This window comes from Sarcophilus harrisii, chromosome 3 (assembly GCF_902635505.1).
Source record: "Sarcophilus harrisii chromosome 3, mSarHar1.11, whole genome shotgun sequence".
NCBI lineage: Eukaryota > Metazoa > Chordata > Mammalia > Dasyuromorphia > Dasyuridae > Sarcophilus > Sarcophilus harrisii.
This window is the reverse complement of record NC_045428.1, coordinates 424,935,622-424,962,540: the sequence shown is the minus strand read 5'-3', so window position 1 is coordinate 424,962,540 and position 26,919 is coordinate 424,935,622. Positions and strand designations below refer to the sequence as shown.

Below are 26,919 nucleotides of genomic sequence, written 5' to 3'. Positions count from 1 at the left end.
CAAACACTATATTTTCCTTGATTTTATTGAATTGTGAAGTACAGATTCACTCACTTAATGTATTCCATCATTTGCAGAGTGAATGTAGGTCAAAGGAAGATTTTTGAAGAGCTGAACAATATCTTGGAGCCACCCACTCCTTCCAAGGTCTTTTTGGTAACTGCTGTGTACATATGGACATATCTATATTTGGATATACATGTTATTTACCCATCATTCATTTATCTAATATCTATGTGTCTCTGTCTATCCATCCATCCATCTATCCATTCATCTGTCCATAATATTTTGATATAGATTATTTACCTAGGACGGATACCATGGTTTTACTGATATCCCTAAATATCTAAAATTTACACATTCAGTGGGTTTTCAATATAATCATTAAGTGTGTCTGGGAAAATACTTAATCCTTTTTGCCCATAAGAAATTCTGGGAAGGAATTATTTTCAAAGAAAAATCCTTTTCTCTTAGATTATTAGTTTTTAAACTTTTGTGTATCATCTCCCCCACCCACATCCTGGCAGTCTGGTAAATTAAATCTATTTACCCCTTTTCAGAATAATGTTTTTCAATGCATAAAAAAACATTAGATTGCAAAGAACTCCAATTATTGTGAAATAAAGTTTTAAAAAATATTTTAAAAGATGTTTATAGACTTTCAGCAATAAATCTTTGTCCTTGATAAAGAAATGACCTAATTACCTTTGGGGATGAAACTTTTACATGGACAATAATTGGTGCTAAAGAAGTCTTTATAAGTTGTGCTGGATGGTTGATAGTATCTGCATCAAGGACAACAAGTTGCAAGGATCTTGCCAACTCAAAGATTCTTTCAATTTCACTTTGTACTTCAGCTAAGAAGAGAAATAGAAACAACAGGTTAAAGCCATTCCCATTTTTTAATTCTTACTTTCAGTAAAACTGTTGTCAACTAGTCAGTCTGGCAACAATACATGCTAGGATATTTTACACTTTTTCTATCTGTCCATTATTTTATAGCTCATTCAACAAGCTTAATCATCATGAAAGGAAACAGTATGTAAATAATGACAACATGGTACAGGAGGAACACCAGATTAGCAATAAGGGATCAGGATTCAAATCCTTACACTTCTCTAAAACTTAGTTTTTTAAGTCTATAAATTAGAGGCGATTGGATTAAATGATCTCTAAGGTTATTTCTACCTTTAAATCTATATTTTCAAATCCAGTCAAATAAAAAACCTAGTTATTTTTCAAATAACAGATCTATAATGAAAGCATTGCTAAACAATCTGAATGTTTAGATTGTAAACTCCTTGAGGACAGGGACTGTCTTTTACCTATCTCCAGCACAGTTCCTGGTACATAGCAAGAGCTTAATACATGTTTACTGATTGATATTTCTCAAAAACAGTAAAGACAATATGACTTTATCTGAAATATAAAAATTTTGCTGATAATTTTCTATTTCCATTTTGCACTTGCCCCATTCTACCTTGTATTGTATTTGTGTAAATTTCTTTTACCCTCTCTAAAGAATAAGCTCTCTGAGAAATTAGACTCTGTTTTATTAATCTAGCTGATACAGTAAAAAGAGTGCAGGACCTGACTCCAGTCAAGAAGACTTGAGGTTTAGTCTTGCTACAGTCACACTAGCTATGTGAATCTAGGCAAGTCACTTAGCCTCTATTGGTCTCAGTTTCCTCATCTGAAAAATGACAGTAATAATAGAATTTATCTCAAGGTTGTTATGAAGATCACATGAGATCATATTTATAAATCAATTTTGCAAAACAAAGTTCTTTATGAATGTTATTTATTATTATTAATCTTTTCATTTCCCATAGCATCTGGCACAATGTTTTACACTTCAAATGAATGGGTTATATTTAAACTATAGGTAACTGGGTATTATATTTTCAGAATGTTTAGCTCCAAATGTGACCTAATAATTCTACTCCTCACCTCGTCCCAAATCCCCAAAACAGAAGTACCAAACTGATAGTATCTTTGTATAAAATATCCAGCATACACAAACAAGTTGATCTGATACCAAAACAACTTTTTTTTTCCTTTTTTTCCCTTTCCGTCCTCCTCCTTATTTTGCCCAGCATGGAAATGCAGTGATCACATTTGGACCTAATTCCACTGCTGATCAGCCAGAGAGTTTTGTAGCAGTCTTGATGGTTCCCTGGATAGCCTGATGGTCTCCATCGCCATAATAATGCTGGACTTAGTGTGGGCACCCACTCAGCTTTAGCCCACTTTAACCACATATTCCAGAGCTTGAAAGATCAGCAGCCTTAATCCTTAGTAGCAGATAGAATAAACATGTACCACCATGCCCAACTGAAAGTATTATTTTAGAGATGAAATACTGTTTGACAATTCTGGAACCAGATTTGCTTATGTAATTCATATGCGTGGCGAACATCAATTTTGTGTTCTTATGGGGGGAAAATGTGATGTAGTATGAATGGGGTCCTAGATTTGGACCTCAATTGTCACACAACTAGCAAGCATTTGAGGGAGAATTTTAACTCAAGTATTCTTGACTCCAAAACAGTGAGATTGCACAGTGGATGGAGCATCAGATCTGTAATTAGGAAGACAGAGTTCAAATCTGGTCTCAGACACTGACTAGCTGACCCTGAGCAAGCCACCTACCCCTGGTTTATTTCAGTTTTCTCATCTATAAAATAAGCTGGAGAAGGAAATGGCAAATCACTCCAATATATTTGCCAAAAAAAAAAAAAAAAAAAAAATTCTAATTGGTGTCATGAAAAGTTACGCAATTGAACCAAAAAAAATTCTGAAACTCCAAAAACCCATCTACTGTGTCATGGCTACTATACCTTCTCTCATAAGCAATGTGATAAACACAAAAGTAAGTATATTATACTGAGTATCCATTCCAATATCCTCAAACTGTCTATTTGACGATGTATCTTAGTGGTTTTGTGACGCTGGGCAAATCACATAAGCTCTCAATGTCTCAGATGACTCTATAAACTATAGATTACTATAATTTATAGATTATAGTAATCAATTTATATTTACATAAATATAAACTAAAACTATAAATTACTAATCAGCTACAATTTGCATTAATGGAGGGAGTCACTATTGAACAAATGATAAGTTTGAACCAAAACACATACACACATATTTAAAAGTAGTAGCAATACCAAGAATACTTTATTATCTAGCCTTTCTTTCAAGGATTTAACAGAACTTCACACTTCATTTTATTTCCTACCTGTTTGTAAGTTAAGTATCAGATAGGTATCATTAATTTTATTGAAAAGTTAGGAAAAATGGGACACAGAGCAAGACTAAGAGATGTGAGACTTCCTGTGGATCCTCTTAAATGGTTCTAAAATTTGAACTCACTCAAGGGCCCTTCCCACTAGGCTACTAATTAACTAATTGACTGGGTCTATATCCTGCAACTCAACTGTCTCTCCTTTCAGATGCTGGCATTATGTATAGTTCAATGATTTGAATAGCGTGTGACTTGGAAAAGACATTCACAAAATCAGTATGTGCCATTCTGATCTAGAAACTCATATTGGAGAAATACAGAACATTTGAACATCTTACCTAAGCTGGATCGTGTGTTTGACCGCTCGATTATTGCCCTCTTGCTGGGATTATTTAGGACAGACCTCTTAGCAAGAGAAATGTCAGCTGTCACTCTCGTAATGGATATCCTATTAACAGGAACATAGAACAGAATAATGAGTCAAAACTTGGCTAGGCTGTAGGTGATTTTGAACCATAATACTCAGCAAGCACTTGACACATTATATATAGCCCAGGCACAGTATAGTAAATACCAAAAAGAAAAAAAATATATTATTTAATAGGTGCTGGGCTTTACTTAAAAAGAGAAAGCAGGACAGAACGGAGGGAACCCTTTAATTGAATAACAAAGATGTGTATTAAAGTAAAAATACAGCTCTCCATTATTGTTTATTTTATATAATTCTATCTTCTCAGAATAGAAATTTCCTCCACTAAGCATATCACAACTCTTCTGTAATTTGGGGCACACAGCTTTATACACTTTGCCCAGATTCACACTGCTATTAAGTATGAGGCTTCCTGCCTCCAAGATCGAATATTAACTTCTCCAATTTCCTCTTTAGTAATGAGTATAGTACTAGCAAGAAATTCAATTGTATTAATATAACATCTTTCCTCCCCCCCAAATATATTCTGTGACATTTCTCCAAATTTCTACAAAATACAGCTCCACCAACAACTACAATAATATCATTATTTACAAACTTTATATACTAATTTAATGCTGAACACTTCTAAAGTAGTAACAAAAGAAAGTTTGGTTTATGGAATTTGGGGACAGTCCATTAATCATTTATCAATGATTTAATATTAAAATCATACTACTTCAATTAGATGTTTGATTATTTTCTAAGATAACAAGCCATCATACTAAGTAAGAGAATCTTGATGACCAGTTGCTTCTTTGACTTTGGAGAAGGAATGAATAATTGAATTTTTTCAACCTTACTTTGTTCAATCTAGCTACATTCTAGTCAATGAATTATTTATTTCTTCAGCAACACATATTTTTGCTACATCACTCTAGAGAAACCTTCAGCAACATTGCTCTTTTGTCTAATTCTTATTAAAGTATGTCTGTTTTCTCTTTTTATTAACTGGTAACATACAACTCAGCCAGCTGTGTTAGCCCAATATAAAATGATAAACCAAATGGAATATAAAACAGTGAAGAGGATTGGAAGCCATAATCAGAAAGCAGTTCTTCTTTATCAAGGTCTTCACAAATTCCCTCTTAACAAAGTGATTATCAAAATTCCACCCTTGCATCAGTCTTACAAGTCAAAACTATTTTAAAGTGAGTCCTCTCTCTGATCTCCAGCTTTAGCAATTTCTACTACCTACAATTTAGGCCAAGACTTTCCCTCAAAGGATTTTTCATAATTAATTTCACATTCTATGATAACTATATTTTCTGATGCTTTCTGATCCATCTCCTACTTCACTGTATATGCCATCCTATCATCAGGTCCTCTGATATCCAAACAAAAAATTTCAATTCTCCTTTCTTTTATGGTCTGATTGATAGAAAATTTTAATGTTTAAGGATTCTCTCAAAATATTCTTCCTGATTAGCAATGGATCTCTAAAATAAATAATCTTTCTTTTTTCATATAGTTTCAGAGTTGAAGGAAAATAGTTGGTTGATTTCTGGCTACAAAATTACAACTTCTTTTTCATAGATCCTACTTTCTAACCATTAATATCATTAAAAATTTTAACAGGAATGGAGAAGGCATGCACCTGGGAAAGCACAAGACATGTGAGGGATAATGACTAACGTGGTCAATGTAAAGTGTATGCAAGGGAATCATGAGAGAAAATGCTGTAAAGGTAAGATAGCTCTAGGTTATGGCCTTAGATGCTAATTCAATGCCAAAAAAAAAAAAGTTTGAATGTAACTGTGTGGGCTTTGGGGATTCACTGAAGTTTTTTTGAGAAGAGTTTTATGACCTAGAAAATATATTAAGTAAGGATGAATTAGGAGTAGAGAATGAATATAGAAGACTTGTTAGAAGACTATCCAGCAAGGCAGTATGAAGCATCTGTATAAGGATTATGGCAATGAGAATAGAGAGAGGACAGATCTGAAAAGTATTATTTACATATAATTGAGATTTGGCAATGTTAATGTAAAAAGAGAAGAAAAGACTCAAAGATTATACCAACATTTCGAATGGGTGAATGATTTTGTGACATTAGAAATGGTAAGCGGGGCAGAAAGAGGGACAAATTTAAGGGAAATAATAATGAGCCTTTTTTTTTTTTTTTTTTTTTTTTTTTTTTTTTTGCTGAGGTAATTGTGGTTAAATGACTTGCCCAGGGTTACACAGCTAGGAAGTGTTAAGTGTCTGAGGCCACATTTGAACTCGGGTCCTCCTGACGTCAGGGCTGGTGCTTTATCCACTGCGCCACCTACTTGCCCCATGAGCCTGCTTTTTAACATTTTGATATACTGGTAAGATGCTTTATGTTCTGCAGCCACTTGAAAATTTGATTCTAGCATTAAGGAGAAGTCAGAAATGATAATAATAATAAGTAGTAGTAATAACAAATAGCTAACTTTTATATAGCATCCCAAGCACTTTACAAATATTTTCACATTTGATCCTCACAAAAACCTTGTGAAGTAGGTACAATTATTATCCCCAATTTATGTATGAGAAAACTGAGGCAAGCAGTGATGAAGTGATTTGTTTAGGATCACATAGCTAATAAGTGCCTGAAGCTAAACTTGAACAAAGAGCTTCTTGGCTCCAGACCTAGTGTTCTATTTACTCTGCTACCTAATTGAGAAACATTTAGAGATACAACTGAAGAAAGAAATTTAACCAGGAATCATGTGCATAGTGGAAGCCAAAGGAATAAATGAGCTTGTAAAGAAGACAGGAAGCCAAGGAGGACTAGAAAGAATAAAGAACCAAATAGAGAACCTTGGGGAAATGCCCATCTTAGACATTTATGAAATGTATGAGAAGCCAATAAAGAAGTCTATATATGGCACTACCTCCGTGATAATGTCTTAGTACTCAATGGAGTATTAATTCCAATATTAGTATTAAAGAGTTCTAATTTATCAGACTAAAAAGAATTTTTTTTTAAATCTTGCTTTATTTGAGGAAGATCCATTACCATTCTATTATCCAGAATCAGCAGTTCCCAAAACTTGTGGGGTGTTAAAATCTTCCATTTATCCAATAAACACTTATGAAGCACCTACGGTATACTTGTACTGTACTAAGGACAATTAGAATGTTTTTGTTCTTATAAATATTTACATACTAGCAGTCAAAGAGTTATCAAATCATTATAGTAATTTCCTTAAAGTATCCATCTTTGCCAATATTAATTTTAATCTATTTTTAAAAATATATTTAATCCATTTAACAACTTAAAAGTGTCTATGCAGGCTTCTCTGTATTAATCTTATAAATTTTCTTTCCATTCTCGACAATTCTTCAATGCTGTGTGATTCTTTTTACTTGAAGCACATTCCATTATTCCATTGTGCAAGAAGAGCTTTGTATTTTGAATCAATTGAAAATGAACTAATTTGTCACTTCCTTCTAAAATAGAGTTCTCTACTATTCCTTTTCTATATCATAGTTTGTTTTTTTAATTTCTCATGCTAGTAAGTAACCAAATATTTTATGTTCAGAATATAGTGACATTGCTAAGATGCCATGGAAGACACATTCAGGAATAGACTGAACAAACAAAATATATAAGAATTTATACTCTCAAATAAGTATAGTCCTATCTTTATACACATACACACAGACATATATAATTTAGGAAGTTAAATACTTGAATAATGCTGCCATTGTTGAGAACCTTTCTGGGACTTCTCTTTGAAAGTTACTTTCCACCAGCCAATTTATGAGCCATAGAAGAAAACCAGTCTTTGTAGTCATGCAATATTTGGGATAAAAAATTATATTACTATCCAGCCTGATCATCTGTCATATTCATCAGATTGTGCTCCAAATTATTTGAACTATTTTAGAAAGCCAAATTTGCTTCAAGTATTTTGTTGTCCATAACAGTCAAAAGAATTGTGGCCTGTCAAAGCAATTCTAAAAGAAAAGTTAAAAAAATTTTGAGCTACAATAGTATGATTGGAATAAGTATATAGTTTACCAAGGTGACTATTTTAAGGTGACAAGACTCATATGGATCAAGAACTTCTAGTCTGTTTGTTAAAAAATAAATGACACAACACATATATACATATACATATATATACATAAACATAAATCATTTTAATCTTTTTTAACCTTAAGAGGTTTAACTATATATATATATATATATATATATATAGTTAAACTCACAGTTTAAGAGCTCTATAATAAGGTATAGGTAATATCCTAATTTATATTAATATTTCTATTTTAAAGCAAATAGACCATGTGCTTATATACATATATGTATGTCTCTCTCTCTCTCTCTCTCTATATATATATATATATATATAGAGAGAGAGAGAGAGAGAGAGATATGTGAGTGTGTATGTGTACGTATATTTTCCAGGTGTAGGATATATGTCTGTGTGTATGTGTATATGCTTTCTGTGTATAAGATATAATAGGCAGGAAGAAAAATCAATTCAAAATTTTAAGAAGGCAATATTCAAACATTTTTTTAAAAAGTAATTATATTCATGTATATCCATAGAATTGTTTTGTGCTTGGTTACAAAAAGTTTATTTCAGACTTCAGAATTTCAGGATTTTTTATTCCTTTCTGATAACCAAATAAAATTACTATAATAACATTTATGTACTAGAAGGAACCTATATAGGAATAGAAACCATCACACACATTTAGTGATAAGAAAAAAAAATCTTTATGTCTCACCTCCCATCAAACCTGTGCTTCAAGAAGTCAAAAAGGGCTTTCTGCATCATGTCTGTCACCTTTGTGGAAGTAAGAAAGATAGAACAAGTATTGACAGAGAGGGAGAAAAAGAAATCAAAAGTGAGAGAAGAGGCAGAATGTAAGGATGCTTTCTATCAGTAACCCAAGACCCTTTCATAGCCAGTAATCAATTAGAGTTAAGTTCTTATGAAAGCCATTTTATGTGTAACTACGCTCATTTTTCCTACTTGGCTTTTTCTACTCACATAAGGGTAAGCTAGCAATGTTTCCTAAACTTGAAAAAAGGAAATTCTCTCCTTATTTCTTTCCTAAAACTTCTACTTTATCCAGGTTCTCATCTAAATGAAGACATGAATTATTCCAGAGTCAGTCACCTATCCCAGAACTCCTTGACAGGGACCAGGGCAAAAACCACTGGGTAATCATAGAACTATTTTTTATATGCAGGTGCTGGCCCTGGCCCAAAACACCCCATCAGTCTTCTCATTGGTAAGGTTTATGTGAGGGAAATTTAAAAACTACAAAGAGTTTAGGAGTTTTCTAAGGTAATGTATATTTAGTGAAACATCGGTGGCCAAAAAGTCCACAATGCACTGTCCCATCAGCAATCCCCAGATCTCCAAATAGCAACAGAAGAAGAGAATGATGATGTTTATTTCTGTCCTCAAAAGAGCAGTAAGTTTTCCGTACTTTGAGATTTCCATTTTGGCGTGCTACTCACTATGCAATTTCCTTCTCTTAAATGGAAGGATCAAAATTGATACCATTTTTTAGAAAATTGATGATAAAAGTCCTTATTTATGTCTAATGATATTTAATTGACCTGCTTTAAAATTATGCCAGCATTTTTGATATTATTTTTTTTAAATAGAGAAATTCAATCCCATGATAGTATCTGAATATTGCTTCCAAAGGACCTCACAAAGGGTGCTTTTATGATATCTCCTACAAGATAATTCAGAACTGCTGGGTGGTGATTGTTGGTATATTCCCTCATGAAATTGATTTTCAATTTTCTATGGTGATAGGAGAAGAAGGGCTTACAAATAAATGCTATCAATAGGAAATTAATGTATCCTTTCTATGCCCAATTTAATCTTTGATCACAGCTGTCAAAAAGACTAACAAAACAGCATCCTTCTAGTATATCTTCTTTCATTTTCCCTGGAAGGTCTTTCTAAAGGGTTAAATGAAGAAATAAAAGAGACAGAAAAAAAAAAAAAAAAAAACAGAGGTACCTGAATAGAACACAAATTTGACTATTTATCCTCACATAATGGATGATCAACAGTAATCAATGAATGCTTAATGACAGGATTGAATACCCAGAAGAACTAGACCCAAAAGACAGTGCTCTATGTTTTAGAAGAAGAATGGTAAAACAACACACTGACATTTATACCTCATAACCTTTCAGTGACGGCCCCACTAACACAACCGGCCTCATGGATGGCACAACATCATAAGGTGGGATGTGCTCCGTCTGAAAAAAATTGATTTTTAATTGATAACCAGACATGAAAATAATTAAAAATTTTTCAATAATAACACAAGTTTCCACTTTCCAGTTCAAACACTAAGATATCATCACAGTTTCCTGCTGAGGAGGGAAACATCCCTCACTTAATAACAGATTAGATCAGTGAAACTGATATCAGGCAAGCAGACCTTAACAATAGAATGAATAATTAAAAAAAAACACAACTTACCACTTTTTGCTTCTGTTTTGCTAAAAGACAACAATGAGAACTATATCAAAATATGTACTGTCTTTAAATGATAATAGATGATATTAAATGATGGGGAAAATGTATTAATTTCTCTCTCATAATTCTTTTGATCTACTAATCTGTGACAAAGATCACATGAAAAAGTGATTAAATTTTTAAGCTGATGCTCTCCACTTCGTGAAATGTAAAGGAGAACAGAACACATAAATAGTTTGCTACCTTATGCCCTATCCTATTCATACAAGGAGGTAAGTGGGCTATTAATTCATACCGTGTCTGAAAGTTCGGGGCCAGCCCTGATAAGGCCTAAGCAGAAGAACTTCCAGAAGTTCTAAGCAGTTTTCTGACTAAGTCAGGGATGCAACTTGGTTTTTAGAAAAGGGAGATAATTTTAGTTCAGGATCACTGGGGTTAGTCTGGGTTTACTTGAGAAAAAAACTAAAGGTGTTCTAGCTACAATTATATCTCCTTGTGGTTCTTCAGAGAGATCAGCTGGGGTTTGTATCAGCCAAATTGAATCTTTGAGATAACTAGTCTAAATTTGAAATACTATCTTTCTTCACCCTGCTACTTCCCCTGCATCTGAGCTGAATCAGAACTGAAATCAGCATGTAGAAAGAAAAAGGTACAAGAAGTAGGAGAAAAACTCCTGTGTCTGTCAATTGTCCCCAATGTATGAATACCTCCCCAACACACTGCCTTTCATCCTGACCCTATCAATTCCAGAATTCATTTTAGATCCTGAAAATAGTTGCCCTCCCTCTTCATTATTTATAAATTTGTGGGGGATACCTTAAGCAATGACAGCTATTTTTAAGTTTTCATTTTGAGACTTGGTAAGAGTATTTCCTCTTTAAAAAATCCACAACTTTCCATTTCTTTCTTCTTTTGGTTTTAAAAAAAAACCTCTAAGTCTTTTGAGCTTGGAATTAAATGGAGGACCTATTTCAAATAATCTTAGATGTGTTAAGAGGTCCTACCTCTGGGCTGTCAATAAGATATTCATAATTATTTTACAGTTGTGGCATTCTGTTCTTTTTTTTTTTTTTTAATATTATTGCTAAGTTAAGTTAAAAAAAAAAAAAAGACCGTAATTACATAATAAAAAGAAAACATCAGAAAAAAAAATCAGACTTTCTAAAACTTCTCTGAATTGGTTAAAAAGCACTTTCATTTATTTTGAAATTTCAAGAAAGGAATAATTTCTAATAAGTGTTCAAATAATATCCCTACCAGTTGATGTGGGTGTTGCTCGAAATGTTCCTGACACCATTTCTCCGAGACTTGAAGAAGAATTTCCACCTGATTTCCTAGGATAAAACCAAAGAAGTATATGCAACACAATTCTCAAGACAGAGCCAGAATTCATCCTAATGAATTCAACAAATCAAATCCTGTGCAATCAAACCTCAATTATGTCTCCAAATTTATTATTTTTTTATTAGAGTAATGGAATTCTGGGGAAAGAAACATATTTATAATGAGTAGACTTTTAGCTAACCTTTGAAAATATTTTTTTTAATGTAGTGAGATTATTATTTAACAGTGTTTATGAAGCTTTTATTACCTATATACACTAGGTGATAGTAGGATACAAAGATAAATAGGTCATGGTTCCTTCTTTCAGAAAATTTTGGAGTTATGGAAGTATTTAATTTATCATTGTTTACCCTCATTTAATTTTTGATTTTTGTGAGAATAATTAGGAGTAATAAACCATCTCATAAGTATACATTTTAATGTATATGCTTGCTTAGTTAAGGTTTAGCATTTCCATTCAGTGTGCCAAAACATAAGCCAAAATAAAAATGCCTTACTCTCTCAATGAAAACCACAAAAGTCATACCTTTCAATGTGACCCCAGTGCCTAGTACTGGCCATGCAATAATTGGGCACACATTTAAAAGTTTGTTGAGCTAAAATGAATTTATAAGAGTACTTCCATGTGCACCCAGTAAAATATTGTTTTGCCCAATCCCAGAAAATATATCTTCCTACTTCTTCTCCTTCACCTTAAAATAGGTTTAGAAAATATTACCAAAGACAATCATGGTGCATACTAGAAAGAATAATCAAAGTAGCAATGGAAGAAAGTATTTGATTTTTCATTCTGACTTGTCTATATTTCTTCTTGCTAATCAAATTACTGTTAAAGCAATAACATGGGATTCCAAACACAGAAACATTTCTGAAACAGTTAAAGATGGCTACAGCAAAGGAAGGAGATGGAGGAAATAGGTAAAGAAAGAGTGATAATTAATTCTATTTTAAGGTATTCAAAAATAGTGACACATACAATCAATGCTTCAGTGATTGTAGATACTTAACATAGACAGGTCTATTAATACTTTTTGCTTTTCTGTGAAGGTTTTAAACATTTGTCTCACAAATAAGAGTACTCTTTCTCCTCTGGTATTTTTCTATAGTTTGGTTCCCACAAAGTTAACTAAATTCTTAATTTTCTTAGCCAGACATTTCAGAAAAACTTTGAGTGGACAAATAGTGCCCTTACATTATTTGGTTTTCCATTACGTTCTGTGGTCTGCCTATTTGTCCAGTTATTTAAAGGTGACTGGAAAAGAACTATAACATTTGACAATGTGGTTTACTATAGGCTATTTAAATGGATAAATAGGCAAGTAAGGCTTTACCACCTAACAAAATAATCTGATGAAGCTTTTGATACCATGTATGATTTTTTTTTTTTGTGATCATGAAAATATGGACTTAGTCACAAAATTTCAAATATCTCCAATGGAATTATAAGATTATAATTAGCACATAGTTGGGAAGAGTGCTAAGGATATTGAGATGTTTGGATCCCTTTCAGGTAAGGAAGGTTTCACAAAGAACGTCTTGCATATCAGGCGAATTTTGGGTTGTTTTTTTTTTTTTAAAATACTGTGCATTTTAAAATTAGAACTTGAATAAAAAAAATCACCTGATTTTCCTTTGGCATGACAATTTGAATAAGGAAGACAGAATCTTACCCTCCATGAAAACGTCCTCTTTTCTGCTCTTGCTGGATTCGGATATTCTCCAGTCTAAGTGGACTTGGAATGAAGCCAATTTCACAGCCCTCTTTAACCAGCCGTCCTATCCACCAATCATTGTTATATTTCTGTAATGCAGAAATAAAACTAATATCTATCAAAGTAGTGATATCCAAACCACTTAGCTGCCAATGATTTATAATCACACATATGTCCTTAGCACTTTTAACCTCATGCTCTCCCCCCAGAAATCTTAAACATCAACAAATTATGTACAGTGCCCAAGTGTCAGATATAAGGCTGAGGCTAGATGCATGAATCCTATAGTTCCCTGGTTCATGCCATTTCCAGTTTATATGGAACAAAGTTTGATACAGGATAAAAATACAGCAAAGCTATTAGAATTGGAAAGAATCTATAATCACATCTAAGATGGGGTACCCCCAATATTCCCTCATTACTCAAGAAATTATAGGGAAAATGATATGTTACTTACTATGTGCAATGTTGGTAAGAGGCATACTCTTTGAAACGTGGAATTACAAATTGAGGTTCATTTTTTATTGCTTTAAAGAAAGCAAATATATGGTGTAGTATAAGGTTGTCATGTATCTTGATGGAAACAGCAACCTTAGAACTGACCTGATGACTAACTACATCTCTGGTTTTCCATTCTATATCAAGTTCCATAACATGTAAACCCAGGAAACAAGCAAACTTAAAAGCCTTATACAATCCAGACTAAGGTTATGTGGATGACCTTATTGAATGAATAAAGCAAGAGCTGACTTGTAATCATAGACTCCCTGAGCTATTATCAGTTATTCTGTGTCTCTGCTTCTTTGGCAAAGGGCTTCCTTAGAACCATTCCTGGAAAATAGATATTAATACTATTGTCTCCAGAGCCTTCTGGGAAGAGGTCAAAACTTTTCTTGGCTATCTATTTCAGCATTAGATTTTCTTAGGCTCTTTTATTCCAAAAGTATGCTTATATTCTGAAAAGGTGCCATTTATGTAGAGAATCTAGTTTATCTCAGAGGAATGTGATAAAAACACCTAAGTGGTTAAAAAAAAAGTTAAAGATGCTACTGAGAAAAAAAAGGGAGAGATCTCTATTATGCTTTTCTAAATATAGGCCTTATTCCTCCCCCCCCCCCCCATATCAGGATTCTATAAAACCTGGCTGTGGTCTATAATTGGCATTAGTTTATAGATAAGGAATCTCAGGCCTCTGGCTCGTCTTCCTAATTCCACAATTCAACAATCTGTTCATTCTGACCCCTAAATACTCAATGCAAATCTTTTCTTCCAAGATTTTGCTTGTAATATTGTGAGGCTAATTGAGGACTATGCCCAGGGCAATACAGACAGCATATGACAAAGATCAGACTTAAAGTCATACGATTAAAGTTTGACTTCTGTGCCACCTTTCTATCCACTGTGTCTCATTTCCTCTCTTCCCTTTAATAAGACATTTTATACTTGATCAGGAGTCTTAAGTCAAATTCTCTGGTCTATAGTGTAGTCTCCCATTTTTTGAAAATTATCTATCTGATTCCATGTTTTATATGAGCATTCAGACATTACAAAATTACTAAGCAATCAAATCTACCAATTCTTTTAGGACTCATCAGTAAAACTGGGATTGGTAGCTTTAATTTATTAAAGACAACTTGTAATCTTTCTGTTTATCTTGGGTATCATCTTCCTTTTAATCATTTCTGTTCAGAAAGGTGTTGGCACAAAGTAGATAGAAACTCAGACTTAAAATTATGTAAACCTAATTTCCTCTAAATTTAACATTCACTAGTTCTGAAATCCTGGGCAGATCATCTGTTCTCTCTTGGACTCAGCTTCTTCATCTGTAAGATGGAGATAATAAGATAATAATAGGGTCATTATAAGGCTTAAATAAAATAATATCTATAAAGGGCTTTATAGATTTTAAGGTGCTAGATAAATGTTAGCCATCATTGCTTTTACTCTGTCCTTTCCAATTCAAAGGTTATTTCCTATGAGAAATAAAATAAGCATATATAGTACATAATTGTATAAACTAAAAATGAATACCAATTATAGTCAACAGTCAGGTTTTATAGAAGCCTGATTTGATTATAGAGTGTATAACCATATAGACTAGGCCACAAATGAGACAGATACACAATATGGAAATTTAGTTTGGTATTCATCAAAGAACAATAGCAAAGGTATATTACATAATGAACATTTATTAAAATCTACTGAATAAATGGTGCTAAATTGGGCAGGTGTGCAATGTTAAATGAACATTAAACTGGAGTTAGGAAATCTAAGTTCATTTCTTAACTCAGGCTCTGCCTTGATAGATAACTCAGGACACTCTAGCTTTAATTTACTCTCAGCAACTGCCTTTGCATTAGAAGGGAACTAAGTATGTTTATTTTAAATTAACAAGGAAGGGGTCCATTCCAGAAACTTTTGCTTGGACAGCTAGATTTTAAGCTGACTATTGTTGTAAGGACAAAAGTGATTATGACTCATATTCTCCCAGGGCTACAACTATTTCCTGTGAGTAAGTTAGTTCAGCAAAGCAGTAATTTAGTAAATGGTACCTTGGTGCCCCTAAGGGGGCACTGGTATCCTGGAAAACTATGTAATTCCCCCAAATGCTCAATTCAATTCCAAAGAATAGTTCAAATACTGGGAGTATCAGACTTTAACATGTGTCATCCTTTGACACATATTAGTGTCCTTATTAGTAGTACTTTGGATGGCAAATACTGAATGGCCTTCAGAGAGATGGATGAGAGGAGTAGAAGGCACCTTTGTGAACAATGTCTTGCCATTTCTGCTGATATTCTGTAGCACAAACTAGCTTTCTCATAAGGTCACCTTAGTTGTATTCCAAGCCCCTAGACTTTGAGTTCCTTAAAGGGATCAATACTCTCTAAAGATATTTTTTCCCCCTAAATTTAGTGTTTCAAGATTTGAAAACAAGTGGCCATAATCCCCATGAGATTATCTAGCTCAGTATCAGCCATCTACAGTCAAAGAGAAAAAACAAGAACATTGATCCCAACTATAAAAAAAAAAATGAAAAAAAAAAAAAACAAATACCTAATAGATTGCTTTAAATAGAATTGTTATTATTGTTGTTTGTCCTTTGTTCTACAAGAGGACCATGACATCGGGAAGGTGGTACCATGATATGCAAGTGAATTAGATTATCAAACTCAAATAGAAAGTGGTAAGGAAGAAGCACTAAATAGTACATATGGCTTCCTAGGGAGGAGGACACATATTGACTTAGCCACATATTAATGCCACATATGAGCTATTGTATTTTTATTTCTTTTGTCAAATATTTTACAACTACATTTTAATCTGGTTCTGGCAGACTTGGGGAGATTTGGCCACTAGGCATTACTTTGTACATCTCTATCTTCAAGGATATTGAAGAGACAGTAGAATCCAATAAAAAGCAATAAAGAAAAGGATAACCTAACTGTAATCCTAAAAGCACTAGAAGATAACTAGATATTGGGCATATTTAATCCAGTCTGCTATCTGCTTACGCTTTATGGGAGAGTTCACCCAATTCACATTTATGGTTAAAACTACTAATTCTGTATTTCCTAACATCTTATTAACCCCAAATTATACTTTTCTTTTTTCTTTCCCCCTTTCCCTCCTCCTCAGTATTTTACTAATGAGCACTACTTGCCTCAAGCAGTCCTCCCCTTTTACAGACCCTCCCTGTTTCTTATTCCTTTCCCCTACTATTTCTGTTTTCCCTTCTCTTTAGCCTACCCCTTCCCTTTTCCCCTTTCCCCTCTTGCTTTTCTATAATGTGAGAGAAATTTCTAGGTGAAACCAAATATGTCTAATATTCTTTCTTTGAGCCAAATCTGATGAGAGTAAGATTCTTTATTGGGCATATTTAAAGGGCTTAGGTAACAAGGCCTGGACACTTTTTGGTTGGGAATGCCTTATTAGGAGATGGTGGACTCTCTGAAATACCTTTGGTTGTACAGCTAGGAGTGAACTGAACAGTGAAGGTGAAGGCAGTTGATCTCTTTTGTGGGTTCCCAAACATGGCTAAATTAGAGAATTTTAAGAATGACTATGGCATAGGTGATAATGGTCTGAACTTGAAAGCCAATAAAACTGGAGTTCTAATGCCTCCTTTGATACTACCAAACTGCTGTGTAATTGTTTACAATTACCTCCAAGCCTCAAATTTCCTCATTTACAAAACAGGATTGAAGATAGTTGCTGTACCTACCTGTACCTATGAGATTCTTGTGATAATCAAATATAATAATGTATGTAAATGTAAGTCTTTCAAGATAGGACCCCAAAGGAAGAAGCTTTGTTTTAATTTTAGCAATGCTTTTTAAGTGCTTTGAGGGATTGAAAATAGAATGGGTGGATATCTGGAAGCAGAAATTTCCAGTTGGATGGATGGAGATAGAAAAGATAGGGAAAGTAACAACACGAAAGGGGACAAAAGGGTTGGGATGAATGAATAGGATATAAAGAAAATCTGTATAGTACCTGCTGCTAAGAAAACAACCTCCCCTGACCATCATGATCTCTTCTCACTTCTCCCTGACTTTTAACCTCTGTCCTTTAGAGCATCAAGTCAACAGTGATGTCGCATGAAACAGGCACTGGGGCTTAGGATTGATGACATTAGTGTAGCAAAAAGAGCCTGAATTAAATATCAGAAAGTCTTAAAGTTGGAGGGTCCAGCAAAAGCTGGTGCCTTGGTGCCCCTTCTATATATATATATATATATATATATATATATATATATATATATATATCTTCTTATTAACCCCCTTTCCTCCACCCCTTTCCAATTTCTTCAGGAAAGAAACCAAAGACCCTGTTGCTTAATGACCATTAGGCCTACTATAGGATGGACTTTTCTAGCTCCTTCTGATCTACTGCCCTACTGTCTCTTGGGGATTGCTTCTCTGCCCTGGTGGTACAAACCAAGGACCCTCAGGTGTGTTCATCTGTTCTGAAGTTTTATCCTTCTTTATGTGTTGTCTTCTTCAGGTAGAGGTCCTTGAGAGCAGGGACTCTCACTTTTCCATTTGTATCCCCATTAATTAGTATAGTGCCTGGCTCTCAATACAATTTTTTTCCCCATTCCAAAAAAAAAAAAAAAAAAAAAAAAAAAAAAAAAAAAAAGGAGATGGTGCAAGGTAAGACTACTTTTATTATTTAGTTAATGTTGGAACATGTTATTGACTAAAGGTCTCTACTCATCAGAAATATCCCTCAGTTACTCTACAAAGCATTATTAAGATAATATTTTCTGAATTGGAGATATACTGTGCTCCAGCTTATTCAGGAGCCAAATTCTAATGGGGGAAGAGAAGATACAAAGTTTTGGTATTTTTTTTAAATTTAAAGATGGAAAAGTTAGGTATAATTCTAGTGATATAGACAAATTAAGCACTTCTAGAGAAAAAGTGTAAGGCAAAGTACAAATTTGAATGTGGATTTATAGAAATACAAGCATTTCTTAAAGATACAATAGTACTTGCTTTTAATGATGATATTAGAGACAAGTAATAATAACATGAGCATTATGGGCTGTGTTATGTCAGGCAGACTTGCTATTTTCCTTTAGGTATATTCATAGGATATTTGAATACTTATTGGTTTTATTATTCTATATTTATTGAATATCTATTTTGTTCTATACTTATTGTAGTGCATTTCAGCTCATCACTTCGCTATTATTCTCCTTTCAGAATTTGGATTACTTACTTAAGTGTGTTTATAGAACTTCCATCACCCTCAATCTTCTATAGTCCCTATCTCCAACCACAAAATTAAATAAATACATAAATATTTTTTTAATTATATAAGGAAACTAGATTTGTATAAAAGATATAAAACATGATATTTTTGCAAAAAAGTAAAGACAGTGGCTGAGTGCAATGTTTGGGCTAGTGTTCTGAAGGACCGCAAAATCAGCCTGAATCCTTGGTCTTAGTGGAGGAGTGAAGGAGGCAGGACAGCCACCACAAAGCTGGTCAAAAATGGAATGAATCATTTCCAGTCCTTCTCAGCCCTTATATACCTTAGTACAATTACATCATTACAGCATACTGAATATGTGTGAACTAGAGAACCATTACATCACCATACTAAGTACTGAGTATATATGTGAACTAGAGAACCATCATCTCATCAATTCCACTGAGTTAACACCTTGTTTCAAGTATACTTCTCCAGAGCTCCTAGCTCTCTACAGCTGAGGATTCTCCCCAACACTTTCACTCAGGGGATTAAAAAATTGATCAAAATCATTACTTTTGATTGGATTTACTAACTTTATTCTAAAATGGTTTGAAATCTCCCAAGGCAAGTAGAGGTCATTATGTTGTTAAGACCAGTCTATTATGTGTCAGGCTCTGTGCTTAAGCAATAGAGAAACAAAGAAAGGCAAACAGTTCCTATTCTCAAGAATCTCCTAAATTATAAGAGGGGACATAACATGCAAACAAGATATATGCAACATACACAGGATAGTCTCAAAGAGAAAGCAATGAGATTAAGGAGAATTAGGGAAAGTTTCTTGCAGAAAGTGGAACTTTGTCCAGAAAGCCATGAGGCAGAGATGAAGGGAAACCATTTTCTAGTCATGAAAAGATAGCCAGTGAAAATGTTCAATTGAGAAATGGGGTATCATGAGTGAGGAGCAGCAAGAAGACCAATGTCACTGTGAATGTGAAGGGAAGCAAAGTATGACAAGATTGAAAAAGTAAGAAAGGGGGACCTCAAGAGGGGAAAAAAGTACAGAGTATTTGGGGTGAGCTGGAGCAAGAAGAAGTTGAGAACCAAAAGGATACTGACAGAGACAGAGCCATCTGAGAAAAACCGACCTGGCATAAATCTTGTGGTTTGGGAAATTGTTACTGAACCACTGACATGGCTTTAATTGCAAAGATCTATCTCAAGGGTTGTAAAAAGGCAATAACACATTGTTTGTAAAAGTACACAATTATAACCCACTTCACAATCCATATCTGTATTTACAGTAACAATCAGCCTACAACTGTGGTTAAGTATCATTAACCAAAGAGAAGTGCAACTCCCATATGGGTATGTTCTATGAAATTAACTGAGAAAGCAACTGGGAAAGTCACCGGGGATTTTCTTTTCATTCCTGATGATCATGCAGGCTGCAAAATGATAACAATAATAACAACCACAACTTGCAAACACATAGCATTTAAGGGTTTATAGAGCACTCAAAATAGCTATACAGGGCAAGCAGTGCAGGTATTATTTATCCCCATTTTACAGATGAGGATGCAGAAGCTTAGAAAAGTTAAGTGACTTACTGAGAATTATTATATTTTTAAGAGTCAGAGCTAGGTCTGAAATCTAGGTCTTTTTGACCCCCAGTGTTCTTTCCTCTACATCATACTTCCTAAGTCTAAATGCAGATATATCTGAAGATACTTAGCCGTTTGCCTAAATAGCATAAGATACTATCCTGTTGTCACAGTTTTGATGATTTGGTATCACTTACATATGTTGTGCCACAATTCCCTTTTATTGTCCTGGCTCAGTTTCCCTAATTGTCCTGACTCAATTTCCCTAATTGGTTCTGCTTCAGTTTCCTTAATTGTTCTGCCTCAATCCCCTTAGTTGCAACACTCCCCTCCGGTTCATTAAAACTGATATACAATTCAGATATACAATTCTGATGGACATGGCTCTCTTCAACAATGAGATGAACCAAATCAGTTCCATTTGTTCAATAATGAAGAGGACCAGCTACACCCAATGAAAGAACATGAGAAATGAGTGTGAACCGCAACATAGCATTTCCAATCCCTCTGTTTTTGTCCGCTTGCATTTTTTATTTCCTTCTCAGGTTATTTTTACTTATTTCTAAGTCTGGTTTTTCTTGTGCAGCAAAATAACTATATGGATATGTATGCATATATTGTGTTTAACATATACTTTAACATATTTAACATGTATGGGACTACCTGCTATCTAAGGGAGAGGGTAGGGGTAAGAAGGGGAAAAGTTGGAATAGAAGGTTTTGCAAGGATCAAAGCTGAAAAATTATCCATGCATATATCTTGTAAATAAAAAAGCTATAATAAATTAAAAAAAAAGACTGATATAATTCAGGGCTACTTACTCTAAGCTTATAAATTGTCAATGTGTAAACTCAAGATAAGGGGGAGTCCAGATTTCCTGGCTCTAAGTTGGACACCTCCTTAACTCCCAGTTTGTTAGAATTTATGGTACTACCCCCTATCCTGTCATTGTTCTTATTGATCCCATCTCATCAGAATGTCCGGTGCCTCCCCATACCCTGTCAGAACCAGATTGATAGTCCGTTCCCACTCTCAGTGCTCTGATTCTGCCCCTGCCCTGTCCTCTGGTAGCTTGGAGCCATGTGTGTATATATACTTCATGGGGAAGCACATATTAATTGCTGGATGATTTGGACATCAACCCTGGGGACAGCATGCCCCCAGCACAATCTCTCCCTTTCAAATAAATTATTAAAAACTCTCTAATCTCTATCTTGCCTCAGTTTCTCTGACTTTACACATACATACAATCTTGAAATAACTTAGGGTTTTTTTTTTTTTTTTGGACCATTATACAATTTGACCAGGGTCACATATCCAGTATGTGTCAAACATGGAATTTGAATCCAGGTCTTTTTGACTCTAAGGTAGGTTCATAATCCATGACATTACACTGTTCTCACATACATTACAGATACTACTAATATTCTGATCTGGAATATAATAGTATATATTTAACAACCATTTCTTCAGAAAAGAATAATGAACACATATACTTCAAACTGCATTTTTAATCAATTTCTAAAATCTAGACAACCAGCAAAATGATCAATCAAGTCCTTATATATAGGATTTACCAATTTCTGAAGGGTAAATGTTCACACTGAAAATTTAACAATCGGCTCTTGTCAGCCAGTATGAGCTGGCTCCAGTACAATCCATAATTTTAAAACATGAATTATCAAGATATATTAATAAAACTGTTGGAAAATTCCAATAGTTCACAAAAAGTAAACTGACAGGTGATCATACAAAGGGGATGGGAAAGTATTGGAATCCATAAATGTTCTCTTAGGTCATGACATGAAAACTTTCATATTTAAAAAAAGATAAATGAGGGAAAAAACATCTTTTGACTTTGATAAATGAAAGCAGGTCAATACATTTAAATTTTGTTTTACTGTGGCACACTTGACAATATTGTTTTATCTTACATTTCTCCTTCCCAGAAACAATTCTGCATGCATTTTGTCTCCTTGACCTCCTTTCTCCAAACTTTTATAGTATGCCTTAAGATTATAAAAAATATTTTTATTACCCAGTTTTATTTCACTCTCTGTTTCTCAGACAGTTATTCTTTCTACATTGTTAGGGCAGTGCCCCTGCCATCTGGAAAATCTTTGTAAAATTTTTTGTCTCTCCCTTTGTGTCAGAGAAAAAGTCTGAATTTTTCATTATCTTTACTGGGGTGTTTACAATACCTTTTTAAAATAAAATTTGAGTTAAATATTTGTTCATCAGTTCTATATCATCTGCCAGTCTTTATTTCATCTATGCTTTTGTAAAACTCCCCAAAATATTTCCATTTAACTTCTTATGCCAAACCATGATATATTGAAACCATGATGGGGAAAGTTGTAATATGGATGGGATGACTGTATTTTCTTCTCTTTCTCAACTTTAGTACCTTCCTTTGATTGCACTCATTGACTGAGTTCTAAATTCCAAATCCTAGGGAGTCCACAATAAAATTTCAGCCGACTTATTTTCTTTAGGAGAGAGGGCTCACCATGAAGTTAATTTACTAGTGGACTGACATTTGGTTGAGTTTGATTTCTATAGCCCAGTAAAGTGCCATTCAACCACACTGATTGCTAAATTATCAGATGATAATCTGTTTTCCCCCCATGCCTTTTAAGAAAGAACAGCACATTCAGTTAAACTTTTTAATAATAAGATCGTTATCATTTCATGATGCTAAATTTTATAAAGGTTAATTTAGCCTTAAGTTATCCCATAAAACAATAATTTGCCATATTGGAAGTAATCAGGTTTTCTCTAAGATTAGTCTGTTTCAGATCTCACTTTCAGGTTCAGGCTTTGGGTAGAAAAGAGAATAAGGTGTTTTATATTTACCTCTTTAATGTGCAGAAAGTCCTTGGCATCAAAGGAGATGGCAGTGCTTGGAACAGGGACATCTTCATCTAGAGCTCCACAATAACTCACATTCGTTTTCACTGCAAATGCTACAGGTTTTGACTTGGGACAGAAACGTGAAAAAAGAGAGGGAGAGAAGTACTGTAAGTTGAAACTTTTCAAATTTAAATTATCTTCTGTGATCTGGCTGGATATCTGTGTAAATCAACACCCAGAAAGAAATCCCCAAAGCATTCTGTATTCTCATTCATTCTGGAAAGTCATGGAATCTGGAAAGTTTACAATGAAAATGAAAAAGGAAATATATAATAAATCTCAAAAACACTGAGGAATCAGAGCAAGGGATGGTGAAAGTCTAAAGAATCCCCCTAGGATTCTTGAATCTGTATAAAGTTATTGACAGGTTCTGCCCCAGAAAAGAAATATAAGCTCTGAAAGACTAAGGAGCTTTGATCAATGCAAAGACCACTTTAATTTCAGAAGACCAATTATAAAGCTTGGCTATTCCAAGATCTTTATTCCAGAATTCCTTCATATAAACAAGCCATTTTGTACAACCTCCTTCATTTATTTGGGCAGCCATAATTAAAACAAATCAGATCTTGAAAGAAACTTTCAAAAGCCATAGCACAAACAGAAAGTGGTCCTCATAGGACCTAAGGTATTATGCTAACACCTATGATTGCCAAGAGACAATGCTGCTGGATATCAGCCTGTCATACAAGAATTGCATGCACTCACTATCTCCTCCCTCAGGTAGGTAGGTGTTAACCACCTACAACTTCACATTTCTTTGGCTGATGAAATAGATGTGCTTACCACATTTACCTAATTCTCCCCCAAAGCCCTTTCCATCAGATATTTTACTTCTAAAGTTAGGAGATGAGGAGAAATCCTATAGGTAAATAGCTCCTGGCTACTACTATAAATAGAAGTAAGCCTCAGGAGCTCTTTCCTTCTGAGATATGGAAAGGTCTGACATTTAACAATATTCTACAACTCTTATATTTCCTGCATCTGTATTTCCCCCCTATTCACGACTACACCAGTTTCAGGTCTTATATCTGTGAGAAATTCATGTTTCTCACATATATGAGCTGATATGGGAAAAGGAAGTAAAATCAAAGACTCAGAGAAGAAAATAGAGAAACTAAGAGGGTCACATAGAGAAACTAAGAGGTTCACAGAGCTAATCTGCCACACAATGTTTAGTCCAATGGAGAGTGAAGGAGTAAAGGAAGGAATCCGCTTCTAATTATCCCTAAAATAGCTTTTCATTTCTCAGTGTGTTTGAAGACCAGGAAGAACAAGCTTGATCCTGGCTGAAACAGGAGGGTAACCAGTTTGCAAGTGATTGATAACTTCATAAACAAAGCACATAGGAGGGTCAGCTAGATGGTGCAGTGGATAGAGCACCAGCCCTTAAGTCAGGAGGACCTAAGTTCAAATCAGACCTCAGACACTTAAGACTTCCTAGCTGTGGTACCCTGGGCAGATCACTTAACCCCAACTTCCTTAACAACAACAAAATAATAATAATAATAACAACAAATAAAGAAATAAAAAGGAAAAAATATAAGTAAATAAAGAGAGCACATAGGGTTGTGTATAAAGGGGAAAAGGGTTGCTACTTCAAGAAGGATTACTTACCAAGGGTATTATTCATCTCTGCTGGGTGGAGGGGAAGGGTAATCCTAAAGGCCTATAATCAAATACTTCATTTAAATGCCAACAAAATGTTCACCATGAGAAACTTGGAAGGTTTGGACAAGGCATTCATAGCCAGATCCCCACTAAACACAAGCTCATGTCTGAATAAAAGAGAAAAAAAATTCACCTTTGCTCTTTCAAGTTGAATAGCCGCTTGTTGTTCTCTTTCTTGACGAATTGCTTCTCTATCCTCTTCCAACGATACATCTGAATCAGATGGTCTACTTGTATAGGAATCCGCTGAACCCTGCAAAGAAAAACATTCAGCAAAACAAGACAATGAGAAGAATATTAAATTTTCAGATTCATAAGCGAATCCAAGGGTATGTTCTTTTCATTTGCATAAAAACCAGTGCAGAGAATATGTATTTTATTGTGGATATAAATTTAGAATGTAGACTTTAGCAAGGCATCTGGGAAACTTTAAAAGGTAGCAATGTTGCAAGGGAAAATATTTTGACTAGACTAAATGCTAGGAAATATACTGCAAGGGAAAATTATGCAATTTTGAATCTCAACATTTCTTTATTTTCTGATGTCTTTACATTGAGCAAGCATTTATCTGTGGAATTTGCACCTCACCCCCGTTCTTTCATATGTATGTATATGTGAAATAATTAGCCGGGAAAAGAGATTCAGCTTATTATGAGGCAAATTCTAAGGGAAGGACTTAGGCTAATGATTACATATTAGTCAAAGTTTACAACAGAACAAAGCTAGTTAACATATATTAATTCTGTGGCTTTGCTAGTTTATATTTCAACATTTTATTCCATACAAAATTTGTCACTCAACCTGTGCCCAGTTTTGACAAGGCAATTGCAAAGCAGACAAACGTGTTTGGAACTGGGAGCAAGAATATGCAGAGTCATACTCAGAAAGGGGTCAACTTCACTGAGCAGGAGTGAAATCACACCCTAAGTGAGCTGAATTAGCAAGCCTAGAAGCAACTGCTGCTACTTTGGAGGTTGCAAAACAAGAAGAGATGACATACCAGACAGTCAAGTGTGTTTGTGGGGAGAGGAGGAGATATCTGAAAGTCTAGCTTTCTTATTCCTAAAACTGTTTTATGACCACCTCATTTTAAAGAATGGCAAAGCTGAAACTTATAGAAAGTTATGAAATATGTAGATATAATATGTGTGCATATAAATGCAGGTATAGTATTTTAGACATAAATATACATATACATATATTTACTAAATTGAAATTCTTTGAGTAGCTTTGAAATTTTCCACTAAATATCTGTAGGAAATGCCCAGTGTTCATACTCTTCACAGGCAGAAAAAGATCATTTTCCTCAAGAAACAATCCAGCCTCCCAAATCTAATTATTGCTTAACTCTGCCATTACCTGATACTAGGAAAATCCCAGTCTCTCAGGGTCTCAGTTTAGCATCTATAAAATTAAATGCCTGTCTTAAAAAATGGCAGGAATGATGCTTAAGTAATGGCAAGCCAGGTGACAGCTTTCACTCTTCCTCTGGGTAAAGTTAGAACCTACTACCATAAAACTTTTCACATGAATTGCTGTGGAGTCATTTCTGTTATGACCAACTCTTCATGACCCCAATTGTGGTTGTTGGGTTTTTTTTGGGGGGGGGCAAAGATAATGGAGTGATGTTCCTTCTTCAGCTCATTTTACAGATGAGGAAACTGAGGCAAACAGAGTTAAATGATTTGTATAAGATCACACAGATAGTAAGTGTTTGAGGCTGAATTCAAATTCAGGTCTTTCTGTTTCCAGGTGCAGCACTCTATTTACTCACCACCTAGCTATTCCTTTTCATGAGTACCACCAAGTATTTTAATTTGCT

The 26,919-nt window shown here is 34.3% G+C and overlaps 1 protein-coding gene across 6 annotated transcripts in view; it reads right to left on the bottom strand.

Moving 5' to 3' along the window:
- The window catches only part of CACNB4 (calcium voltage-gated channel auxiliary subunit beta 4), a 321,025-nt gene that overhangs the window by 33,731 nt on the left and 260,375 nt on the right, over nucleotides 1–26,919 (bottom strand). For all 6 annotated transcript variants that reach the window (XM_031960676.1, XM_031960677.1, XM_031960680.1 and 3 more), the window contains 9 exons: nucleotides 25,231–25,350; nucleotides 23,373–23,495; nucleotides 13,171–13,301; nucleotides 11,414–11,490; nucleotides 10,160–10,179; nucleotides 9,853–9,933; nucleotides 8,430–8,488; nucleotides 3,589–3,698; nucleotides 706–857 (listed from right to left, as the gene is read on the bottom strand). In XM_031960676.1, coding sequence (XP_031816536.1) covers nucleotides 706–857; nucleotides 3,589–3,698; nucleotides 8,430–8,488; nucleotides 9,853–9,933; nucleotides 10,160–10,179; nucleotides 11,414–11,490; nucleotides 13,171–13,301; nucleotides 23,373–23,495; nucleotides 25,231–25,350 — 873 coding nt within the window. The remainder of the gene's footprint in view (nucleotides 1–705; nucleotides 858–3,588; nucleotides 3,699–8,429; nucleotides 8,489–9,852; nucleotides 9,934–10,159; nucleotides 10,180–11,413; nucleotides 11,491–13,170; nucleotides 13,302–23,372; nucleotides 23,496–25,230; nucleotides 25,351–26,919) is intronic.